General features: G+C 41.8%; 2 protein-coding genes across 3 annotated transcripts in view; both read left to right on the top strand.

Moving 5' to 3' along the window:
* ing3 (inhibitor of growth family, member 3) overlaps positions 1 to 3,358 on the top strand; it is a 13,818-nt gene extending 10,460 nt beyond the window's left edge. Inside the window, exons 11-12 of the mRNA XM_030045959.1 lie at positions 1,708 to 1,746; positions 1,855 to 3,358. Coding sequence (XP_029901819.1) covers positions 1,708 to 1,746; positions 1,855 to 1,971 — 156 coding nt within the window. The 3' untranslated portion in view covers positions 1,972 to 3,358. The remainder of the gene's footprint in view (positions 1 to 1,707; positions 1,747 to 1,854) is intronic.
* Positions 3,359 to 4,725: 1,367 nt separating this feature from the next.
* The window catches only part of cped1 (cadherin-like and PC-esterase domain containing 1), a 77,329-nt gene continuing 69,028 nt past the window's right edge, over positions 4,726 to 13,026 (top strand). For both annotated transcript variants that reach the window (XM_030046229.1, XM_030046230.1), the window contains exon 1: positions 4,726 to 5,376. In XM_030046229.1, coding sequence (XP_029902089.1) covers positions 5,119 to 5,376 — 258 coding nt within the window. In that variant the 5' untranslated portion in view covers positions 4,726 to 5,118. The remainder of the gene's footprint in view (positions 5,377 to 13,026) is intronic.

A 13,026-nucleotide genomic window follows, 5' to 3' on the forward strand; every position in this document is an offset into this window, starting at 1 on the left:
CTGTCCAAACTGTCCACTGTCCACTAGGCCCAAGCCTAGTGGACAGTTCACCAATTTGCATATGGGGGTCATGAGTCACATTGGTTTGTTTTAACAGGTCACAAGCCAAAAAGGTTGAGAATCACTGCTGTAGAGTAATAAAGAATTACAGAGTTGGAAGGATAATATGAATCTATTTTGGTGGAGAGTAAACAAAAATATACAAAACACAGTATTCAGCTGGAAAAGGAAGTAGGCTGCAACCAATTTGGTACCAGAAAACAGATGTTAACGTTGCTATATGTTGCATCTTAACATTAATAAATCATTACTTTTGAGACATCAATATGATTACTGTAAGCAGGCCAGGCCATCGCTGAGACGACTGGCACCCTTCTCATGCCTCAATCCTCCAAAGGGAATCCAAAGTTTTGCTCTACGACACACAACAGGCAGAGTGTAGCTTGTGGAGCGGTGTGCGTTGGTTTGATTGGCAGGTGACGGGCTTTGTGAATTTAAACAGTGGAACCAATCAGAAACAGTGCTTCAGAGTTTCAGCAAATACTGGGAGGAGTGAACGGCCCATAGGACAAAAAATCACTTAAAACCATGTTTCTCTCAAACTTAAAGGCCTGCCCCAAAAATTTCAGTTCAGTTTGTAAACTGACAGTTGAACCTAAATTAAGGTTTTGAATGCTAGCCCTCTAATGCCCAGAGGGATGGCATTCACTTGTTGCACTTTGAACATCCTCTGTTGGCTGGTTGGTTAATTAGAGTGGTTCTTCCCAGCATGTTCAAGTTTATTGATGTGGCATGAAGAAGAGGTGCCAGTGCCAAAAAAAATGAGCTGTGTACAACAATTTAATAATTATAACAATGGCAACAAAGAGAGGACACCTAACCGATTTTGTAAGAACATCTGCTTTAAGCATAAAACAATGTATGTAAAGTAAACCTAATCTAAAACCTCATGCAGCCACCAGAATAAATTAAAATTACACACAGAATATACTATTAAAAAGTACTATTAAATTGCAAGTCCTTAAAAATTGAAACAAATTGACCCCAGGACAAATCATCATGCAATGTAGGCAGCAGCACATTTCAAAGCTATTTTAGCCGTGTCCGGACACAAGGAACATCTGCAGGAAATCCTGACATTGAAGGCCGTTGTGTCCTCGATTTCTTGACAAAACTGTGCTTAAGAAAATGGGAACCAGCCCAAGGAGAGATGCACATACACAGGCCACTCGGCACCAGCATAAAGGATACAGCGGTGTGTCAGATATACTGTATAAGTCAGAATCACAAAGCACAGTGATGTACAGTGTCCAGCATCAACAGACATTTGGCCAAAGCCTTCATGTAGAGCACATCACCATAAACACCACCAGAGAGATCAGGGGGAAACAAGGTTTATGACAAATGTGTTCTTTATTTTGATATCATGGCATAATTACTTTAAGCAATGACATATTGATGCTTAAAAATGGACAGAGAACCTTAACGTGTGTTATTTCTGATGTTTATCCATCCAAAAGTTTTTTTTCTTAAGTTTAATCAGGCTTTATTGCCATAACCATAAACAAATACAGAATTGCCAATATATAGCTGGTATATTGCCAATATAATGGGATTGACTAGTTGTTAAAATGGTTTTGGAATTGAAACTTCCATCTTAACAGCGTTTATTTTTTGAGAACTTAAACATATTCTGTTTATTCCTAGGTTTCTTATGGAGAAATGGTTGGCTGTGATAATACAGATGTAAGTATCACTGTCATGGTTTTATGTTATGCAGACCACCTTCATATTGAGGCTGAATTCCATGTATTTCTTCAGACCCCAGTGTTAATTGCTGTGTTTTCTGTCCAGTGTCCAATCGAGTGGTTCCACTATGGCTGTGTTGGCCTGACAGAAGCCCCCAAGGGGAAGTGGTACTGCCCCCAGTGTACAGCCGCCATGAAGAGGAGAGGCAGCAGGCACAAATAGAGCCCCTGATTGTGCCTGGTTATCCTTTAACCCTGACACTAGTGCTCGTCCAGCACCCCCACCCTCTCTCCCCCAGCCACAGCACCCCATCCCACCCCAAACACACACTTCATCTGTCTGTCTGACCACTCTCTCTGATTGTACAGGTCAGAGGTCGCCTATAGGGTCACTCCTGGTGGCTGCTTGGAGAGGCAGTTGTTTTAAGTAAGGTTTGACCAAAATGGGTTTTTGAATGCTGATCTTGATGGTTTTGAAACTGAAAAAAGCAGATGCTTATTCCAATACTGGTATTAAATATTTGGACACCCAAAAAGTGTCATATATTTAATGTTTCCCTCAGAATTGTATTCTTCTCAGGGTTGAAATGCCTCTGAAACAGCATTTATACCACGGGGCTCCAAACGTGTCCTGAAATCCAGGATGATGATAACAAACACACTGTTGTACTTAATGTGGAATCAGATGAAAGTGTCTGATTGTAATCAATTTAGATTAAGAGCTTCCAATAGACACATGTAGTAATAATAATAAATTCTTCAAGAAAGATGTAATCAAATTGCATTATATCCTTCATATGATATCTACTGTCAACTGATTGCTTATCCAGTTTTTAATAAATGCCCCGTGTTGGAGTTGTCATCTCCAAACCAAGCATACCTGTAGGGGCCACACAGAGCTCACCTGTCTGTCTGACTGACTGACTCATAGGTCAGAGGTCAGCATGTTGGAGTCACATGATTATTTATATATAGTGGCTGCTTTGAGGAGGCAGCAGTTAAGCAACCCGTTTTGGTGAAAGCTTCCTGAGGCCTCATCCTTCGCTCCCTCCATCCCTCCCTCTCCCCTTACATTCACACATTCCTCCCCACTTCCCTTGCTACTCGGTCCCACAAAACTTGCAAAGTAAGTGCTGGTTACAAGAAGCACCTGCTGGGAGAATGAAAACACAAACTGGGAAGCGTAAACCAGTGAGTGTTAATCGGACTACAACAACCCAACCAACCCCTCCCCGTGTCTTGATTGGAAGTCAAATATGATGAAATGTGACTCTGACTTTAAAGAGGTGTTTATGTTAGCAGTTCTGACTGAGATGTGTGAACAGGCTGGTATCTGATGTTAGTTACTGTTGTTGCTTAATGCGGCTGCGGCTTCCCCACACTCTCCTGAAAAAGGTTTTCAGAATGTAAAGTAAAAGAACAAGGTTGTTATTGAAGCCTGTGTGTATGCATGTGTGTGTAACCATGAGTGGGTGTAAGTGCTGTATGCTCCTGTGTGTGTGTCTGTGTGTATGTGTGTGCGCGTATGTCACTAGTCATTCTGCACTGATGGTATGTAAGTTTCCAGAGATGTTGAAAAAGTCCAATAAAATGATCAAGTTGTTTTGGTACCTCTTCTCTCTGAGCTATTATTTTTTACATTTCACTTTTCATCATGCTGATTCAAGACAGCATTTTTCACCTTCTGTGGAATTAGTATTCAGCTTTCACTGTAGAGCACCTAGTTTGCACACATGAATCCCAATAATTCCTGATCTTGCAAACTGACTCAACAACAGGCTTATGGAGAGGTTGACCCCAACAAAATGTCGCTCTAGCCTTTTTTTTTTCCTCATTCAATGAGATAAGCAGCCTTTGTGTGCAGGGTCCAGTTTCTGTCACTGCTTTCATACACAGTTTATGAGAATGACCAGGATTCCTGCATTAATTGCCCCTAAAATGAGGTCTGGTGTTCAAATCAGGAACACTGACAAAAAAGCATTTACTTCCCATGTCCATATTGAAGACAAGCACATAGTCTAGGATGGAATGAGCATGTGAACCTGTAGGATTGTGACCTGCGTGAAATGGTATAATTGAACCCATATTTCAACCAGTGTGATGACATGAAAATGGGTTTTCTGCCCTGTTAAAACCACACAGGTTGGTCAGCAGTCTAGTCTGCTCTTCACAGCAGCTTCTGGCACTTTCCATTGGTTCACCTCTTTCCATTGTGTGTACTGTGAATTTAGGGTGACAAAACTTAATGTCAACCTCTAAAGATGGTAAACTTTATTCCCGAAATGAAAAAGTGGCTCAACTGTAATCTTGTGTTGGTGATCATAAGGTAATTGTCATCATAAACAAAATCTTATATTTTCAGAAAAGGGTTAATTTATGCATTTTTCTTAAGCCACCTATGGAAGGTGGGTTACCCTCCACTGCATCCGTGTGTGTGTGTGTGTGTGTGTGTGTAGAGAGAGAGAGAGAGCTCCACAAATAACCTCAGCCTCGCAGAGTCCACTGTTTGCCCCCCTCCCTCTCCCTCTCCACAAGCCATGTGTCGACCTCCTACAGAGAAGGCATGGGTGTGAGTTTACAGCAGGGAATTCATGCGCAAAACCAGAAGCATTCCGCAAACCTTAAGCACCCAAAGTGAAGTTGGTCCGGTCTATCTGTTGAGAAACCAGGAGAGAACCAGTAGCCGCTGTGTCGCTCTATGATCCGGCAGAGGGAAGGAAATTTGCTCACTTTTTTTCTCCTTGGCTTTAACGCAAACCAGATGGACTGAGCTCCGACTCATTGGCTGCCAGGTTACACCGCCGATTTGGTCGCTTTTACTTCTCTGTGGCACCAAACGTGCCTCTACAAAGTTTGACTTCCAACTTTACTAGAAAGGTGCAATCCGCCGTTGTTTCCAAGCTGTCCGCTGGTGTAACGGAACTTTTATTTTTAATCTAAGAAGCTTGAGTTTACTCCGAGGAGTCAGAGCGCAGAGGTCCCGTTATCCCAGGTTGGCTTTGAGTGAGTTTCCATCAGCTGACACTGGAGAGGCGAAGAAAACACTGGGACGCACGACGAGACGTGTGGCGTACTTTGAATTTAGAGAAAAGCCAGATTTTTTTTTTTTTTTTGCCTTTGTTGCTCGGTCCGTTTTGCCATCTTTAAATCCACATGAGCTCGGCGAGGAGGGAAGATGCGGTTTGTTTGTTTTAAGCCGACGTGCTCTCGTGCGGTGCGCGTTTGGGCACCTTTCGGGTTCGTCCAGAGGAGCCGCGGCGCAGACAGCGACCAGATGGAGGAATGAGCGGCTCGGCTGGACAGGAGAGGGATGTGAAGTGACCGCTGTACGGAAAACAAGCCTTGGAATGTGAAGCGAACACTCTCTCCCATGGTATGCCTCTTGCCTTCAGCCGGGAGGCTTGTGAGGGAAGCGGGGATGCTGCGCCGCAGATACTGCTCCGGTCCCCTGGTTCTTTTGGGGGTGGCGGTGTGTCTCTTCTACCAAACCCTGATGGTGGCCCGGAATCGGCTGCGATCCAACCAACCTGCCGCCGACGTGCGCAACAAGAAGCCCTTTGATGAACTCCTGTTGGCTGACACCGGGCGTTTTATCTCCGCCTTGGAAACTTTACAGAGAGAAAGAGAAGTAAGTGCGACCATGACTTTGCCCTCGTTCATATTCACTGAACCTTAAACCGTGGCTCTCCTTTGAGGATGCTCCCGTGACCCGCACTGACCCCAACAATCTGTTTGAACTATGCTAACGCTGTCTCATAATCACATTCATGTGGATTGGCTCCACTAACTCCTGCTGTCGAGTTTAACCCACTGACACACTTCATTAACAGAAACAACAACCAGAGGCTTCACACAAAAGTCTGAAATGCTATGAATCCCAGTATTTAATGTTAAGCTTTATTTAGGCAGCAACACAGTTGGTAAGCGCAGATAGGTTTTCAGTACACGTCATGGTGCACCAAACTCCCTTCAAAACTCTGGCAATTTAATATTTCCTTGCTTTTCGGAAACACACAAAAGCTGTAAAATAACAATTAAAGACCATTTTTTGATTCTTATAGTTTCACTACTAAGTTCGGCACTAATAAATCATCCAAGCACATTGTCGCTTGGTAAAATATCAACTTTTATAATTACTTCCCCTTACTCCCACAGTGTTTTCTTCCACCAAATGAAACCGCAGGGGACATCAGCGAGCATCATGAACCATCAGGCAAACTTCATATTTAAGTGGATAAGTGAACTGATTGGTGGATCTGTTGTATGCCGAATTTACTGAAACTCCATACTGACTTGTGAAATGTCTCAATTTATGTTCTACCAAATCTTAATTTTGTGACAGACAAGTCAGCAATAAACCGAGAGATTTCTGAATGAGGTTTGGCTTGAGGTCTCCCAATAACAGAGAAAGCGTCATGCCTCGGGTCAAGGTTCCTTGTGGGTGTCATTGTTGCATTATTTTTAGATTATGAGGGGATCAAGGATGAAAGCCAATTGGCAAGCAGACGTGTGCATAGATGGACACTGAGGGGAGGGTTTCAGTTTACTACTCAAATTACCCCTACAAGATGATTGACACCTGCTAGGCCCAATAATGTAAGGAAACTGAGACTATACCTATCAATCTATGGTATTTTAAGTGGCTCCAGGTCCTGAGGTCCTTGATATAAATATTATCTCATTAATCAAGCACACAATCCAGTTCTTGGCAGCTAGTGTGTGTGTGTGTGTGTCTAAACTGTCAGCTGACAGAATGATAGTTGGACGCTAAGCTGGGGTTTAGCCCTAACACACAGCATGAAAACACACACACACACACACACACACACACACACACACACACACACGCAGAAAGACAGACAGGGAGAGACAGTGGGGTCTTGAAGGGTCCAGCTGACAGAGTACCTGCAGACTAAGACTAAAATCTCTTTTCATTCTTAGAAAACTCCTAATGCATATGGTTTTGTTTAGAAAGACATGTTTGCTGCGTGTTTTCTTCTGCGTGAGTCTTGGTGTGAACTTGAACTTGACTGGACCTGAGGCTGGACAGGAACTTCTTAAGGTTCTTCAGTGCTATTCCCTCATATGCCCTCTTAACATTAGTCTTATCACATACCAGATTTCTCAAATAGAACCTGCTGCTGAATGTGAACAAAGATAAAAGCCTTTAAGAAGAAAACACTAACAACTATCATCTATAAAATGATCTATTACCTAAGAAGATATATTTGACAAAAATATAACTGCAACATGAAACAATTACAAAGGCTTCCATAGTTACTGTTCATATACAGTTCATATAAGAAAATCATTAGGTTGAAAGGATATTTGTGATGGAAAAAATGAACAGGTGTGTAAATAAATTTGTGCACAGACAGAAATAAATGTTTGTAGAAAATGATACAGGATGTAATTTTAGCTCATCAAACACAGAGCTAAACCTTTACATGATGTGTTTATATTTTGTTCGGCATAGTTATTTAGACCATATTTATAACTAGGGTTATAGTTTATTCTAATAGGTCTGAGAAACTTTAAATGTACAAAAACAGCTCAAATGTTGGTCACTGCCTTTTGGCTAAAGAACTATCAATTTGCCAGCTTCCTTTCTTGAGACATAGACTCAATAGAAATAATGACAGGCTAAGCCAAAAAAAACATGTTAAGCTTAACTGTCAATATGTGGACAGTAAATCTATTAATGCAAAGTAATAGTAGTATAAATCCCAACTGATCTATGAAAATTTAATGTTTAATTGGATAAATACAATTTTATGGCAATAATTTTAAGGACTATCTTAAAAAAATATTAACAAATATGAGAACTTTGCTTTCAAGAATCCCATTTATAGAAAATACCTTAGGCCGTTGTTGGATGAACCTCAACTTTTTGAAACATTTTTGCCTTAAAGGAACACTTTGCTGATTTTCAACCAGCTTGCTATCATTACATTGTCGATATTTTATGCGTATGAACAATGTTAAGTTTCTCTCCTTGTTGCCTGCAGCTGGAGCTCCTTGTTGATTCGCTGGTGGACTTTTGCAGAATCTAGAAAACTACAAATTGTACTATACCTCCCCATTTTTTGTCAGCAGGGCTAAACGGCATTCTGAGCATAGAGAAAGTGCAATGGCAACATTTGGTTAAGAACACGGCAACATTACAGTGTGAAAACATACAATACACAATTTTTTATGGGGCCTGCTCAGGATTATCAAGACTATTTTAGCACATACACTGCCCTAGTCTGATACCTGGCAATGCTCTGTGCTGCAATGCATTCTGGTTATTGTAGGTTTTCTACCTTCGGAGCCAACGGAAATGCCACAGCACGTTTTCTCTGTTGTCTCTGGTCATGTAGCACCGATTTAAAAAATATTTGCATATTTTTACCACATAGACAGCCATGTTTTATGAAAAAGACCATCTTTCTGGCAGTGAATTATTCCTTTAGAATTAAAGTTATGAAAATCTAGCATTGGATTGTATTCATCTCAAGTGTTTCCGCTCTTGTTCATAGAATCGACTCAGCCCCGGCTAAGCGTGGTTTCGACTACAGCCCAGCGGATGCAAAGTGGTGCTTTGCATCTTTGCGTGTGCCGGGATTAGAAGTGTATCTGCCAGAGCCATTGTTGCTTTTCTTGTTTCGGCAGGGGTGTTATCTATGGCCAAAGACAGCTGGCAGCGATCAGCTGTTCCAAGCAAGCCAGTCTTCTTCTGCAGGCTCTCCAGTTTCTAACAAGCGACCCTAAAATCAGCCGCTGCAGGACAACCTGCTGGGCTTTAATTGTCAGGGCTCAGGATCCGAGAACAGTTAAGCCAGTTTTAATTCATTGTGCATTCTGTAAAGCCTAAATATAGGCAGGGATGCAGGAGGTTAGCCCCCCTAAAAACAGTTTACCCACCTTTTTAACTGTGGAATAGAATTACTCTCCATTCAGAGACTGACATGAATCAGCATGGCATAATTCAAAGCCAGTTGTACTAAACTGATATGTTAAGAGGATGCAGTTTTTGAGGACAGTGCATTAAAGCAAAATTAAGTGGGGAGTATCTAGTTACCTGGACATGATGAGTCCGCCGCAACAACACAGCTTGCAAAATAACAATTTCAGCGCATACACAACATAAACAAAGTGGATTGCGCCAGCATAAAAAACAACAAGTGCTGGTACCCATTTTTTCCCCATGTAATTACAGTTATTTATGAGAAAATGATCAGGTCACTCCCTCTTGGCACAAGGCTACGATACAGAAGTTTCATGCAGATGCTACCAGCTGAATCTACTTTCAGACTGAAATAGGAAAATAACAAGAAAACAGACAAAAACAAAACTGGTATCAGGATTTGTTGGTTTTTAATATGGTCATAATCCACTTTATTCATGTTTGTTTATGAGCTAAACATGTTGCTTTGGGAACTGTTTCGCTGCACGATTGAGTTGAATGGAGAGATAGAAATCCAGTATTGTGGATTAGCAGTCCAGGGGAGCACAGAGCAACTAATGCGGAGATTTCACTACCATGTGGACTCATATCCCACCAGGGAATTATACAACCCGCCAGTCTACCAAAGTTCAGTTTCGCTTCAGCAATTCATTTTTTCTTGTTTATTCTCCTTATCGTTCACATTTCGAGTTCCACAACTTTGATTCGTCTCATTCAGTTAAAAATATCTGCTTGTGACAGCTTTGGGTCTTCATTTTGATTTGAAAATAGCTCCCGAATTTAATCCCAGGTAGTATTACAAAGTCATAAATTTTGCCTTCTGATACCTGCAGATATCCCGCAGAAGGACAGATGATGATGAATGAGAGAAAAATAGACGCGCGGGGTGTTAGAGGAGTTTCTGTCTGGGATAAAGCTGCTCTCACTGTGGAATTCAGGCTTACACATTTTATACTCTGCACTTTATATTATCCCATCTATATCTTTCCCTCCCACCCCTTGATAGGCAGTGGGTGCGACTGATTCAGGCAGCTGAGTCTTTAGCAGCAAGTTGACTTTCTGACTTTGAAGACATGCAGGAGAGCTCAGGGAGTAAAGTATGTTTTTACAGTTGGAGTGAGTGCAATAGAGCTGCTCCTTCTCCTTCTTTGAAGTGGTGATTCTTGACTTTGCTTGTAAAGCTCTGGTTACCGGACTATGTGCTTATTATCAAGTGGGTTTTATACCACTGTGTGTAATTTTGAAATCTTTATTTTTCCAGGGAAACTCGTCTGCGCTCTCTGCTTTTTTCCAGTAACAATCCACTTCACATTCACACGGTTGCAGACACTGACGCTACAAGCACAGTCTTCTAGTGTTTGTCCCTGTGCAGCAGTGTCTTGCTCAAAGGCACCTTGACAGTCGTTGTTGAGGGAAGGGAGAATGGTCCTTGTTCACTTTCCCAGCTGGTCCGCTCTTGTGCCAATATTTATTTCCCCTGGCGCTGTCTTTGCCTCGATTTCACGCCAGGGAAGAAAATAACATCATTTCATCATTTGCCTGTAAACATGTGCCTGCCTTGTGCGCGGACGGGTGTTTGTGTCGCTGTCAGCCTGCGTATCAGCAGCGGTGGAAAGAATTGGCCTACTTAGAAGAAGTTGAAGTATTGTTATTTGCTGATGTGTTACTCAAGATGGAGTGAAAGCACTGGTCCAAACACCAACTTAGGCAAAAGCGAAAAGTTGTGATACAATCCTAAAAACAACAAGAGGACAGAGTTCAAACCAGATTCTTCTAAGTGGAAAATTTGGACATCACAAATTAAAGGGCACAAACACAGCGAGGCTACATTGCTCTTCTCTGATTTGCTGACTGTTCATTGCAAATAGCTCCACATTTGTCTATATACAATGGCCTTTCCATGCTTATAGAGAGCCTACAAAATTTGTACTCTAGTGAATGTGCTTTCAAGTGTGATGAAGTGCCACACTTCAGTAAAGACATACTTAAAGAGATAGTTCACCCATTTTTAAAATGTGATATTACTTTACTTCCCCCCAGCTGTTCTGTAGGACAGTAGTGGTGCTATCTTCCTCTCATTGTTACTGGATGCTCCTGTTAGCCTTCTGCCATTGAAGTGGACTTCCCCCCAGCTAACATTCATAAAAATAACAACCTTAAATTGTGAAATAAACACTAGAAGATAGCACCACTGCTGTCCCACATAACAGCTAGGGGGGGAAGTGAAATAATGTCACATTTTTCAAAATGGGTGAACTATCCCTTTAAGTACAAGTAGAGGGACTGACTTAAAACATACCAAAAGAAGTACAAGTACACAAAAAGCTAATCGATACCAGTACTGTGAGTTACTTTCACCCTTGGATATGTGCATTTATTTCAGTGTGGCTGTCACAGAGGCAGAGCAAAGCCTGGTCGGAGTGTGTGCTAATCCTCTCTCTAGCACCCTGGCAGGGTGTCAGCCAACTCCACAGCAGGCCGATAGGAAGTGTTAGATTTGGGTTTATGTAATTATCTCCTCTAGAACCCAACAGCCGCATTCAGAAGCACAATATAAACTGTGAGAGCTGGCTGGGTCACAAAGCAAATGAAGTCACCCCTTTGAAATGCCCGGCACACATTACAGATGTGTTGTAGTCAAGTCGCAGGACAGCGACTAGGAGTAAAAATAAAACCAGAGGTGAAAAGAAATCACATGCTCTCTGTTTGAGAATCTCAGCGTCAGATATCTGATCTTGGCATCTGCTCCTTGGTGAATTTCCTTATACCATATCAAACAGAAAACTTCACAGACTTACACTGCTTCTTATGAGGCTTTATGAATATTGCCCTTTTTCACTTTTTATGTCACATCACTGTGAACTTTACAAGGAGACAGATAAGATAAAGCTCTCCCTATTGACTTCTCTTTCTAGAAACTCTTGAAAATTCTCTATCCCTGGGAATACTTGTCCATCAAATCTGCCAATTAAACACACACACACACACATACACAAAGTCATTACTTTCTCCCTGCCCACTTCAGAATGGAGATGCAAGGCTATTCGCTTATTGACTTTTGCAATATATGAGAGAGAGACAGTTAGGGGGTATATGATATTGTATTGCATGGGGTGATTTATGTCCTTTGGCTGTAGCTAGCTGGCAGGTAATTGATTGCCCCTCTTCCCTTCACAATTAACTCTAACTCAGAATATTATAACCATAGGAACTGGCGGAAATCAAAATAAATCACAATAATTTTAATAGCCGATGGAGACACCGGAGCATCTCTGAGATCGTTAAACTGTTGGGCACGTTTGATATAAAATTATTGCAACAACGACGTTGTGAAGCAAGCAATAGTGGCTTTGAGCTACCATTTCATTTTTAGCTCGAGCAAAATAATTCTAAGCAACAGTTTAACGAGCTCAGAGATGCCTGGGTTTCTGTGTTTGAGATTAAAAATTACTCATTTATATTGTCTTTTGACAGTTTGCTTTGGCTAAAAATTTCTCCGGAACCTGACAGTTGGAGGAACTTCTGAGCAGGATTGGGAGACGCTTCAAATTATGCGTGTGTTTTGAATTTATCATTAAGAAATGTATCTCCAGCACACCATGGTTCCTACCATCACTTTACACAGTGTATGCTAAAGCATTGGCATGGAGCACTGGGGACATATGGATGATTTTGGTGCCTGTGTTCTCTTCACTCAACAGTGTCCTGTCCTTTAATATAACATATGTCCTTCATTGTGTCTATATCTACTTGCTTGTTGCTTTTTTATTGCAGGCGAGATGAGAAAAGCTCAATATAAAGCAGCTGTTAGAGAAAAGCTTTTACTGTGTCTCCAGAAAGTCAGCTTCTCCACAGGAAAAGTGGCCAAGTTACACAATAGAATGCCTTTCATGGCCATGGGCTTATAAAAACTTCCCAGCACACCACAGGGAGAACTTCAGCTAAAAATAAATGGTTTTCATGTGACAGCAGCAGTAATGAAACATAAGTTAATTTCTATAGCAGCGAGGGCCACAGAGTCATGTGGTGTTGTGGATCGGAGGACACTCAAGCAGATCGCAACTTGCCCATGGTGACATGTCTGTATTAGATTACAGAGCGGTATAATATATACTGCATATCTGATTTTAAAGGGCTAACTGACCTCTGGAGTTGGATAGTTGATGTGATCTTTGCCTGTTTAAGTGCATCAGGCCTTCCGCAGTGGTTTTGTGGAGTTTGTGGAGGAGATACATGAGGGCTGCACGGTCGGCTGGCCTGTGGTATGCTCACTAGTTAGCCACACCGTTTGTGTACATTATGTGGATTAACGCCTGGTGCCACCTTTGG

Source organism: Myripristis murdjan, chromosome 23 (assembly GCF_902150065.1).
Source record: "Myripristis murdjan chromosome 23, fMyrMur1.1, whole genome shotgun sequence".
NCBI classification, from domain to species: domain Eukaryota; kingdom Metazoa; phylum Chordata; class Actinopteri; order Holocentriformes; family Holocentridae; genus Myripristis; species Myripristis murdjan.